Raw genomic sequence first — 12,187 nt, 5'->3', positions numbered from 1 at the left:
ATGCAATGCAGATGCAATGTTTGCAAGAAGGAGGTTCCGCGCCGTGGTGGAAAGAACAGAGCTACGTTCAACACAACTAATCTAATACGATTGTTTGTGTTTTCAATTTTTCCCCCGTTTTTTTTCAAATTGAATTTATTGAAATCTCCAATATCAACGTAAGAGCTTGTGCCTCTTCGGGGGTGCTAACACTTAACCTTAAACGTTATCGTTTACTTTCTCCGTCTTTATATGTAGATATTACTTTTCTCCGTTAATCTCCGTCACGTTGTTTCCAAAGCAACAACAACTTCCTGTCAACAGCGCTACCTCTCCTTCAAAATAAAAGCATGTCCACAAATAGGAAGCCAAGCCAAATTACACTTAAGACATATACAACTGCAATGAAAGTAACAAACACAATGCGATAGCCTTTTCAATTAGAAAGAACACAAATTGGGTTACATTAACAAATAACTATAAAACAACAATACTGTAGAATAACAAAATGAATGCCATGAATACACCGAAACACACGTGTTGAAGTGGTTCGCTGCTGATTACTATTGAAATGTGTTACCCCAGTAAGATGGCAATATAATGCTTTGTTTATTCATGTTATGTGAAGCTGCTGTTGTTCATTGCATTATTACTTGACTAGTTAGTCTTAAGGCTAGAATTCTGCACTAAGCCACATTTTTATTTTATTTTATTATTTGTGACTGAATGTGAACTTGTGAAGCAAGTCAAGCTACCTCTTTCCAGTAGAGTTATTTTAGTTTTGTTACTGCACTATCTGCACTCAATTTGTTTACATGGTTATTTTGTGGTGGACCACTGATAAGCTTTATTTTGTTTTGATCCAATGCTGCACAACTGAACTGATCCAATACTGCTGTGAAAAAAAGAAGCTATATCCTTGTTGGGTACTGTCATTTAAATAAAAAAATAACCTTAAGGGACAACTTCAATGCTTTTTTCCTTTTTTTTCTCTTAATGCATTGCATAAAGATCGGATCGGGAAAAATCGGTATCGGCAGATTGTCAAAATCAAATGATCGGAATCGGATCGGGAGCAAAAAAAGGTGATCGGGACATCCCTAGTCGCGGTAAATGCTCTGAAGTGAGGCTCCACTACACTAAAAAAGAAAAAGACAAGGCACAGTGCAATGCCTGTTAATAGCTTGCCAAAGGCATAGCTCAGTTAAAATAAAGCACAGCTATTGTGCAATACATTTGTATTGCATGTATATTTTTTTATTTGTAAAAATATCAGTTAAAGCTTAAAAGAATAAAGATATTTTTGTTATCTAAATGTTTGACCTCTTTCTTTTACAATCTTGGAATCGAAACGGGGAATCGATAAGAACCGGAATCGATAAGCAGAACCGGAATCGGAATCTGATCAATTTCAAACGATACCCATCCCTATTTGGGAGGTTGGGCGCTGCAGGGAAATGCCAATCACCAGTCCAGATTGCCTGTTCAGTCCAAATACATCACTACAACCATTTTCAAAATTGTTGGAGATTTAGTGTGAGCTGATCACCTAATCTTTGAATGGCAGGCAAACAGATTTTCCTTCAAACCATAAGAATGTTATCCATGATGCAGGCAGTGAGTTAAGCCAGGCTGGAGTTTAAATCCAAACCCATTTAGACAGTTACCAGGTTTGCACACATGAGGAGATACTCCTCAGATGTTATCCTAATCTCAAACTAATGGCACTTTATACAATACAGGATATTATAAATATTATTGTGAATGATCAGCAATGCATGACAATGTGATCTTGTATGATCTCATGGGGAAGCAGAAGGAAACAAGATGGAGACTGACGTGGTTCAATAGGTTGTTTTAGAAATACTTTGGAGAGAAAAAACAAAAGCAGAAAGTTGTACGAGTCTCCATGAGAAAATCTGCCAGCTAACGTTACTCTCAATGGCTAGTATGTTTGCCGCTGCTTGGGAACACTGTTGGCTGCTCTAACTTGTCTCTATCATTGACTATTGTGGTCTTCAACTGAAATATTTACATAGTAGATATAAATGTATTTATAGGTATAAAATATAAGATTCTTGATTTATAATTTTAAGGAAATTATGGTATTTTAATTCCTACAGCTGCAACTTTGCTTTTTTGTCCCACAATTGTCCCTATGATCACCTTATTTATAAAAAAAATAGAAGTCATCCGATTCATCTGACAAGAAACCAGTAAAAGTACATTTTACAGGAAAAGTTGTTTGTTGGCAACCTCAGATTTGCTGAAATGGCTAGTATGTTGACTGTTGCTTGGCAATACTGTCAGCTGTGCTTACATGTCTCTATCATTGGCTATTGTGGACCTAAACTTAATACCAACATTATATTTGTCTTGCTTACTTACATAAATACTAGGGCTGTCAAGTTAACACGTTAATAACGCGTTAACGCAAAAATTAACGCCACTAATTATTTTAACGCGATTAACGCATGTGTATTTTTTTTCCTCGGCCGCCCTGTAGTTTCAGAGCGCATCGAGTTTAAAATACCATCTACAAGCTGATGCTGACAGCCCTGCTCCTGCCGCCCGCTTGTGGCAGACCACACTTCCACTAGGGGTGTTGAAAATAATCGTTTCTACGATGCATTGCGATGCGGACGTGGACGATTCTGTCTCGATGCAGTGACGGAAGATAATCGGTTATAGCGTAGTAACGTTGCTTCCTGATTTTCCGGCCGCGGCTTTACTATAACGTTTTTTCTGTCACTTTAATATCAAATCGGTCGGTGACGCAGAGATCAGGGAACAGACGTGACAGCGGCACAGCAACACCAAACACGGAGCAGTCTGCTTTATCCACCAACACAAGAACACCAGTCCAGAACCAACAGCAGAAGGACCCGCTCTGAATCACTCCGTGTCGCTGCGGCTCAGAGACACAGGAGTGTGACAGGGATTTATGTTTTTCAAAAATAATCGCGTTACAATCATGTCAGGTTTTTGGTGGATTTAATTAAGTCTTGGATTGCAGAGTATGAATGTCCTCTAGCAATTTTCAGACGATATATACGTGTGTAAAGTTTGTGAAGGCAGGAGGAAAAAAGCTTCCGCGATCACCGTCTCCTCTCCGTTCCTCCAAACCCCGCCCCCTCCCTGAAAATAATGAGTGACAGGCTGACAGTGACCCGATAGAAACTTTATTATTCACTTCATCACTGAGATATAATGAAGCTAATTTAATCTCATACATTCATGGGATTTATGTAACAGTAAAACAGAGAATGTAAGTGTGCACCCACATGCACTATTTTAGTTGTTATATGCTGTTGTAAATACTCCTGTTGTCTGCTGTGTTCAGACTCACGTCCTGTGTGCGATGCCACATTCAGGACATTCAGAGTCCTTTTTTAACAGAAGACCGTTGCTAGAAGCTGCAGCTCGACTGCAGAAGCATTAGCTTTTTTTTTTGAGGATGGAACAACTTCACACACGGAGGCTAGACCTATACAATTCATTTATTTTGGTTTATAAATTAATGTCAAGACATTTATGTTATTGATTTCTGAAGCACTTTCTAAATAATAAAAAGAGAGTTCATATGTATTTACTGCATGTATGCATTGATGAAAAATAAGCCATGTGCAGTAATATAGAAAATTGAGGATGCAACGCATTGGTATGAAATGTGATGCACCGTGATGCACCGGGATATCGAACCGAATCGAATCGTTGACAGGATAATCGTAATCGAATCGAATCGTGAGACCAGTGAAGATGCACAGCCCTAACTTCCACGCTCACCGGCAGGCACCGACTGGCTATTGGGAGGACCGGGAGGGTGTGTGTATTAGGGGTGTTGAAAATAATCGTTTCTAAGATGCATTGCGATGCGGACGTGGACGATTCGGTATAAATGCAGTGACGGAAGATAATCGGTTATAGCGTAGTAACGTTGCTTCCTGATTTTCCGGCCGCAGCTTTACTATAACGTTTTTTTTTTTTCGGTCACTTTAATATCAAATCGGTCGGTGACGCAGAGATCAGGGAACAGACGTGACAGCAGCACAGCTGTGTCGGTGCGGCGCAGAGACACAGGGATTTATGTTTTTCAAAGATAATTGCGTTACATTCATGTCAGGTTTTTGGTGGATTTAATTAAGTCTTGGATTGCAAAGTATGAATGCCCTCTAGCAATTTTCAGACGATATACACGTGTGTAAAGTTTGTAAAGGCAGGAGGAAAAAAAGCTTCCGCGATCACCGTCTCCTCTGTTCCTCCAAACCCCGCCCTGAAAATAATGAGTGACAGGCTGATAGTGACCCGTTAGAAACTGTATTATTCACTTAATCACTGAGATATAATGAAGCTAATTTAATCTCATACATGCATGGGATTTATGTAACAGTAAGACAGAGAATGTAAGTGTGCACCCACATGCACTATTTTTGTTTGTATATGCCAGGGGTGGCCAACCAGTCAGAGGTTAAGAGCCACATTTGTTCTCTGTTACTGCAAAGAGCCACATCAAACACACAGTCACTGATACCGCTCGTTTCCTTTTTTTTGTTTTCTGGAGACACGATTTCAACCACGTCACCAGTCACCACGTTAGTTAGTTAGTCCCACGTCAAAGTAACGCGTTACTGTAACGCCGTTATTTTTGGCAGTGACTAGTACTCTAACGCATTACTTTTTAAATTCAGTAACTCAGTTACCGTTACTACATGGTGCGTTACTCCATTACTGCGTTAGTTTTTTTATATAGTCAACAGCCGGGCGAACAGAGATGAGAACTGTACTTAAGTACAGTAGGCCTACTTGAGTAGATGTACTTAAATACTTCCTGTGTCACATGCGGAGACGGGCTGTGGGCGTGTTTGTGTTGTTTACTAACAAGACTGTCATGGCGGCGGCGGAGCTCAAGTCTAGTTTCTCCACCTGGAGATATTCTCCACTATTTCACTTTTGTCGAGCACAAAGAAAAGAACGTTTTAGTTAAATGTAAGTTGTGTCCTGGCGGGTCAAAGAGCCTATCTACTGCCCAAACCAGTCATTCAAATCTCTTAAAACATCTGCAGAAACAACATGCTGGGACGAAGCTAGTAGCTAAGACCACAGAGACTCAGCCGACGCCACTCCACCTCCACCTGCACCTAAGCAACAGCGGCTGGATTTTAACCAAGGGACTGCTAGCCAGGGAAAAGTCGATAAAGCCATTGCACGGTATGTTGTAGAACACATGCAGGCTATTGCTACAGTGGAGTCACCCGCTTCCAGGGAGCTAGTTAGCATGATAGCATGTCCGGGCGGCACACGGCATATGAAACGGAAAACTTTTTCCAACTACCTGGAGAAAGAATATACAAAAATGTAAAGCCAGCTAATATCGATGCTATCCAGATTGCATATAATGCATTGTCAAGTTGATCAACAGATTGTATTATTCTCCAATGCAATAACAGTACTGAAATGAAGGCTATAAGGGCATTAATATAATGGGAGCCCTTTTTTAAGTAACTAAAACGTTACTTTTCACAGTAACGCATTACTTTTTGGTGTAAGTAATCAGTAAGGTAACTGAGTTACTTTTGAAATGAAGTAACTAGTAATGGTAACTAGTTACTGGTTTTCAGTAACTAGCACAACACTGCACGTCACTGATGCATTTTTGTGGCATTGTGATATATATTTTTTAAATCCTCTGGAGCAGAGAGAGGAGCTGTGGATTATTGTTATTGATTAATGCATCAGTGTTTCTTAGGGTCAAAACACTAAACTCACAACTTAAAATGAAAGCGTTTGGTTTATTTAATAAAAGAGCACATGTTCAATGTGAAAAGTGACAGTAGTTATAGATTATTTGCAATTTGGTGCTATATACATTTAAAAAAAAAAAATGATATATATTTTTTAAACACCTTGAATTTCAGGGGGGGCGCGGGGCTCCGTTGGCGGGGCGCAGCGCCCCTCCAAGACAATGGTAGGGGGGAAACACTGGATAGTGTTTAATCAACGATAGGTCCCCCCCCCTCAAAGGTGATTGGTTCACTGCATCGCAGGTATTATTGTGATTGGCTCTTGGGCCACATCAAAATTAGACGCTGACACCACACATACACACCGGGAGCCGGAACGAACGTAATACGAAACGAAAGTAACGGAGCGATTTTATCCGGGCCCAAACAACTTTGACCAGCCAAATTACGTTAATACTTAACAGACCTACTAAATATCAGGTTTAACTGTGAGGAGAAGCTTTGTTGTCACGATACCAACATTTTGGTTTCGATACCAAGTCAATAATTGCGATGCCGATTCTTTTTCGATACTTTTCTTAAAAAAAGGGAAACAGTCTTAAATGTAATTATTGTGCTTTATTTCACACCAGAACCATAACACAAACTTTTAAACAATGAGAACAATAAATAAAATAAATGACAAGATTTCCTATTAAATACAATTAATACATTTCTCACAGACAGGCCTCGTGGTGTCCGTAGGCTTGCCCTCACTGTCAGAGATATACTGTAGCTAAAATACTTCCAAATTTCGCTTCTGGCGTCTTTTTTGTCAACAAGCCGAGGCGCAGCGGCAGTGGCACTCCCACTTGCAGCCATGCTTCTCTTTTCTCACATGCTCTGGCAGCTAGCGCGTGCACGAGAGAGGGGAGGCACTTAGAGCGTGCTTGAGAGGGGGCGGGACTGCAGGCACAGCTGCAGTGCAGGGAGTGGAAGCAGAGCGCTGAACACACACGGCTCTTATTAAAACGACGCTTTCTCACCGGAGTACTTTTCCCCGTCATTCTTAAAGTACCGATACTAATGAAACGGAGGAATCGAAACGTTTTTAACGTTAGGGTATCGCGGTATCGGTACACCGTCAACACTAGTCAGGAGTCAGTGTCTCTCCCCCAAACTCACACATATACAATTCGATATGAACTGAAGAGCCGCATGAAACTAGGCAAAGAGCCGCATGCGGCTCGAGAGCCGCGGGTTGGCCACCCCTGGTATATGCTATTGTAAATACTCCTGTTGTCCTGTGTGTGATGCCACATTCAGGACATTCGGTGTCCTTTTTTAAGAGAAGACCATTGCCAGAAGCTGCAGCTCGACTGCAGAAGCATTATTTTTTTGTTTTTGAGGATGGAACAACTTCACACACAGATATAGGGAAGCTAGACCTATTTTGATTTATAACTTAATGTCAAGACATTTATGTTATTGATTTCTGAAGCACTTTCTAAATAATAAAAAGAGAGTTCATATGTATTTACTGCACGTATGCATTGATGAAAAATAAGCCATGTGCAGTAATATAGAAAATTGAGGATGCAACGCATTGGTATGAATCGTGATGCATCGGGATATCGAATTGAATCGAATCGTTGACAGGATAATCGTAATCGAATCGTGAGACCAGTGAAGATGCACAGCCCTCGTGTGTATGTGTGGCCCGAGCGAGCGAGAGAGAGACCTTACGTGCATTGTTGTTGTTAGCATCTGGTGCTAGCTAGCTGCGCTAACGGATATAAGGAGCTGTTTAAATGAAAACAGAGGAGCGACATTTCGCCACAACTGCGCCGAGCACTTTATGCAGGAAGCCAGACAGTGGGACATTGTACGAAAAGTCAGCACACTCAGCACGGATAGTGTGCAACATGATTGCAGCGTCCAGGCAACTCCCGTTCGAGCATATGCCTTGAGTTGCACATAGCCACACACTAGGGCTGAACGATTAATCGATTTTAAATCGAAATCGCGATTCGAGATGATGTGATTATCAAATCGCAAAGCCTGCGATTTTTTTTTACTTCTTTTTTTTTTTTTTTGGTGTGTCAGTCATCCACATCAATCAGAAGTGCTGTGCTCCACATGTACCAGCCATTGTTAATCAATCAGAAGTGGCCCATGATAGACAGATTGATCCAATCACCTGCCAAGTGCTTTTGAAAGTGCCTGCCCTTTCCAAATGGCTTCCAATGGAGCTTTCCTAGATAGTTTGGTGAAACAAACCATCTGAGTCAGGTTAGTAATGCTCCGTCACATGTTCTACATCTAAAACGGTGAATCTTAAACTGAAGCTTGAATTTAAAGCAACCCAACGGAAGTTTCATGTAAGTTTAGTTATTTCACTCGTAGCTCGGGGTGCTAGAGACGGGAGTATGTTGATACGACCTTCCTAGCCGGAGTTATGGCCGCATTTTACAATAAACTTCCGTTGGGTCGCTTAAAAATAAATATCGCAATTCGAATCGCAATCGCAATATTTGTCAGAAAAATCGCAATTAGATTTTTTTCCCAAAATCGTGCAGCCCTACCACACACACACACGCACACACACACAGACACACACACACACACACACACACACACACACACACACACACATTTGTATTGTATTATTGTATGAGAGAGGTTCCAGGTTGAATTGAGGCGAATATTTGTAATGTTCAGAGGTTGTTGTGTTTAATATTCATGAGAATATTTGTCATTGTTCAAATGATAGTAAACATTAGCATAAAGCATATTTGTCCACTCATATGTTGATAAGAGTATTAAAAACTAAAAAATATTCCTCTAAGGTACATTTAGAACAGATCAAAAATGTGCGATTAATTTGCGATTAATCGCGATTAACTATGGACCAATCATGCGATTAATCGCGGATTAAATATTTAATCGACTGACAGCCCTATATAAATACACATTACAATCTATTGTTATAAAGCTTCCAGTGAGCTGAATAACTGGCAAAATAGATCTGCATAATTTTCATTATCCAAGTAAAAGATTGACAAAGGTTTGTATTTACCACCCCTCTTTGAGAACAAGGCTAGCAGACGGGGCTGTAATCAGAAGGAAGGATAGTATAAATTGAACCTTTATCTACTTCCAGTATCCATCCTTGATTTTTAACTACAGGCTCTGGGAAACAGGGGGATTATCTCTAGCAACTTAAACAATATTCTTGCCACCAGTGATTTGACTCAATGAGATGCAAGAGATACGTAGAAGGAATTAAATCACCATTACATGTTTTTTCAAACAGAAGCATATGGCAGAGTGCCTTCAGGTATCATTTCAAACACATGAGCAACTCCTTAAAAGGTTGCAGCTAGTACTACAAAGAAACTAAGCTAATTCAATACTCGCTGCCAGGCTTTTAAGAAAAGAGAGCATATTACTTTTTCATTGGCTTTCCATATATTTTAGAATTGATTTAAAAATACTTATTCTGGTTACAAAGCGAATGGTCTGGCACTTCATATCTCCGCTGTTTTATGTCTTTGGACAAGCCCTAACGACCCCAGTTGGCTTTTTAAATAAACGTCAAGTCCCCCGGAATAACACCCTACCAGGAAATATTAGAAGGGCAACTGTTTGGGAAGACAACTGATTTTTTTAGATTAGCGATTAATTACAAGTATCCCCCTTTATATTGGTATTAATTATTACTTTATTATTCTATATATTCTTAAATTGTTATATTGTTTTGTAAAAAAATGTTGGTCTTAATATTTTATTGTATTTATAATTTTGTCTTGGTGTTTTTGTTTTGGCTTATTATTCATTACATGTTTTATTACCATACCTTGTTTACCTATTTGTATTCCTTGAACTCAAGCAAAAGGTTTACATGTTGAATTGAGTCACCTGAATTAAGAAACCTGTTTATGTGTATCTTATGTTGTGTGCTATATTGCACAAAGCTTTTGTTATTATTATTCTTTTTAAGCAATAAAATCCAATTATATGGAAGGTTTTTTTGGGATGTAAGGCAAGCCCTTGAGAGTGCTGACCCCTGCTGTTTTGGAGGTTAGGGCATCATAGGATTATTTTAGGACCTGTCCTTTGGCCCCTTGGCACAGCACTGTCCTCCCTATGATTTGTCAACACAGTCACCTCTTTTATGTACTCATTAAATCATGTTCGAGGTGCCTTTACATGCATTTGAGGCTCACAAATGTATGCAATAAAAATACTAGTAGAAATAAAAACATGTTAACATTGCTACTCATCACTTTTTAACCATACCGTTTTTAAGTCTTAGATTCATTTAATGAAATCACATTTTCAGAGTCCAGCAGAAATGTCCCTCATCAAAAGTTATAGTCTGAACATTTGCATTGTAACCCCCCGTCAGCCCAACTCTACTAAATAGTGACAATTAATCTTGCCAAATGCCCAACCATTCTTTGAGATGGTGGGAAAATCGTGTTATGGTGCAACAATTTATCTCAATCTCAGAATGTGCACTTTCACAATGGGTTCATAACCACAGGCCAAAACACAGAATGTAGCTGAGTGTGAGCACAGTACAGCAAGATGATGGGAACAGGCTTTAGGGCCAAAATTCTGCATACAATGTGGAATCGTTGCAGGACGAACAGACAGGATGTGCTACTGACGAGCATAGACAGAATGGATGCCAAATGTATTTATAAGAGGACACATAAAACTGCCATCTTTTTAAATGGATATCGGCGTATGCTGACCACAATAAATTGTATCTGGGTCTAGATTCACTCACTGGATTACAGCCCAACTAAAGGCAAGCAGTTGATATCAGACAGAAACAGGGATTGTGTGATAGATGAGAAACTGTCACCCCAGGGTGTTTACACGCGTATTAATGCCCCTCTCTGTGTATCTCTTCTTCTCTGCTATTCACACGCATTTGATCTGAAACTCATGTTTGATCGTGCAGAGGAGCATCCCGGATACAGTGCGCTCCTCCTGGTTGTTTGATTAAATGTCTCATCGCAGCAAGGTCTGGGATCCGTCTGTATTGTAGTGTCTATAATAAAAGCGGATTTCTCGGCTTTATTTACAGTTAACGCTGTTATGCAATTACTTATTTACAAAAATAAACTGAAGATGAAAGCAAGCATACGCAGATGCATTGTCTCCCTTCCCTATCTGTGTCTCTCTAAGGGCACCTCTCCGTCTGTTTTGCTGTATGCTGCCCTCCGCCAGTGGAGCTGACTCCGTGTAAAATTATAGTTTACCTGCACAGCCGCCATCAGCATCCAAATCCCCAAAAGATGCATTTTGTTGGGTTATAATTCCTCTTCCGGAACCGACAGAGTCCGCCGGACGGTAGATAATTTAATTCCCGGTAAAGCCCTGCGGCACGAGGCAGCCCTGTTCCCTCCACCAGCTCCGCTCGGTGTCTGCTGCTCTGCCCGGCTCCGCGGCGCTCATAGGCGGCCGCCCCCCGCACTCTTTGCCGCCCTCTAACGGACACCAGGAGCACTGCGCCCGGGTACACAGATGGGGATGCTTCCACTCGTTTTCTGGATTGACATTAAGATTTAATTAAGGACACAAAATATAAAGTTTAAACAACACGGCTACTTTAGTGATAAAGCAAAAGGTGCAGGAATGTTAGCTGGAATGTTACCACTTCCGGTCCACTGGTCTTAACCCTAAAGGTGTTTTACTTTTTTTCTCCTTGTTTTTGGTAAAATGCTTGAAACGTTTTTTAAGTTCTGGTAAACAACTTAAAATACTTTACTTAACACTCCAATTGTGAATGTCAGACACTTTCATATCCAAAAAGCAGCGAATGCCATCAAATGACTGCTAATTATTTATCTTTTACTTTTTTTTATTAATTATTAATCTAGACAGGGCTGCCCCTGGCCAATTTGTGGCCCCACGCAAAGGTGTTTCATGAGGCCCCCCTTATGTGTCACGTTGACGGGGGGGTCAACTGTTAGCAGCGGGATAACCGCGGAGCGCATAATTGCGCCGCATTTGCGCATAAGATGAGGCACCACGCACTCTGCGTGATCTGCGTGTAGGAAGGGGCGGCACTGAATCTAGAGTAATTTACAATGTTTTAATGCACTCATTTTCAGCTAACAGCATTACATAGTGAAAATGTGACCCGCTCTATCGAAATCAGTCGGAAGTCGCAACGGCTCATTTCAAAATAAATGTACATTTGCGTAAAAATTCGGGTGTTTTGTTTGATTTAAAATAAACAAAGTCTTGGCTTTCAGAATATGAAACTTTTATTTCAAAATCACACGATAAATACATTTTTGAAGCTTGTAAAGGGAAGATGACAGCTCTCACTCGCCACACTGTAAGACCGAACAGTACAGGCTTCTTGAAGAATATGGGTTGTTTTAACCCAAACATTTATAAAAGTTAATTCACCGCTAATTTTCTGATGACTATGAACTGATTTGTAATATTGTGTATACAGTATT

General features: G+C 40.3%; 1 protein-coding gene across 2 annotated transcripts in view; it reads right to left on the bottom strand.

The window, feature by feature from the left end:
- LOC117445615 (cadherin-2-like) overlaps positions 1-11,137 on the bottom strand; it is a 163,804-nt gene extending 152,667 nt beyond the window's left edge. For both annotated transcript variants that reach the window (XM_034081380.1, XM_034081379.2), the window contains exon 1: positions 10,976-11,137. In XM_034081380.1, the coding sequence (XP_033937271.1) occupies positions 10,976-11,017 (42 nt within the window). In that variant the 5' untranslated portion in view covers positions 11,018-11,137. The remainder of the gene's footprint in view (positions 1-10,975) is intronic.
- Between the last annotated feature and the right edge of the window lie 1,050 nt (positions 11,138-12,187).

The sequence above is a fragment of the Pseudochaenichthys georgianus genome, chromosome 4 (genome assembly GCF_902827115.2).
Source record: "Pseudochaenichthys georgianus chromosome 4, fPseGeo1.2, whole genome shotgun sequence".
Lineage (NCBI taxonomy): Eukaryota > Metazoa > Chordata > Actinopteri > Perciformes > Channichthyidae > Pseudochaenichthys > Pseudochaenichthys georgianus.
The sequence above is the reverse complement of the archived record's forward strand: the minus strand, read 5'-3'. Positions and strand labels throughout refer to the sequence as shown.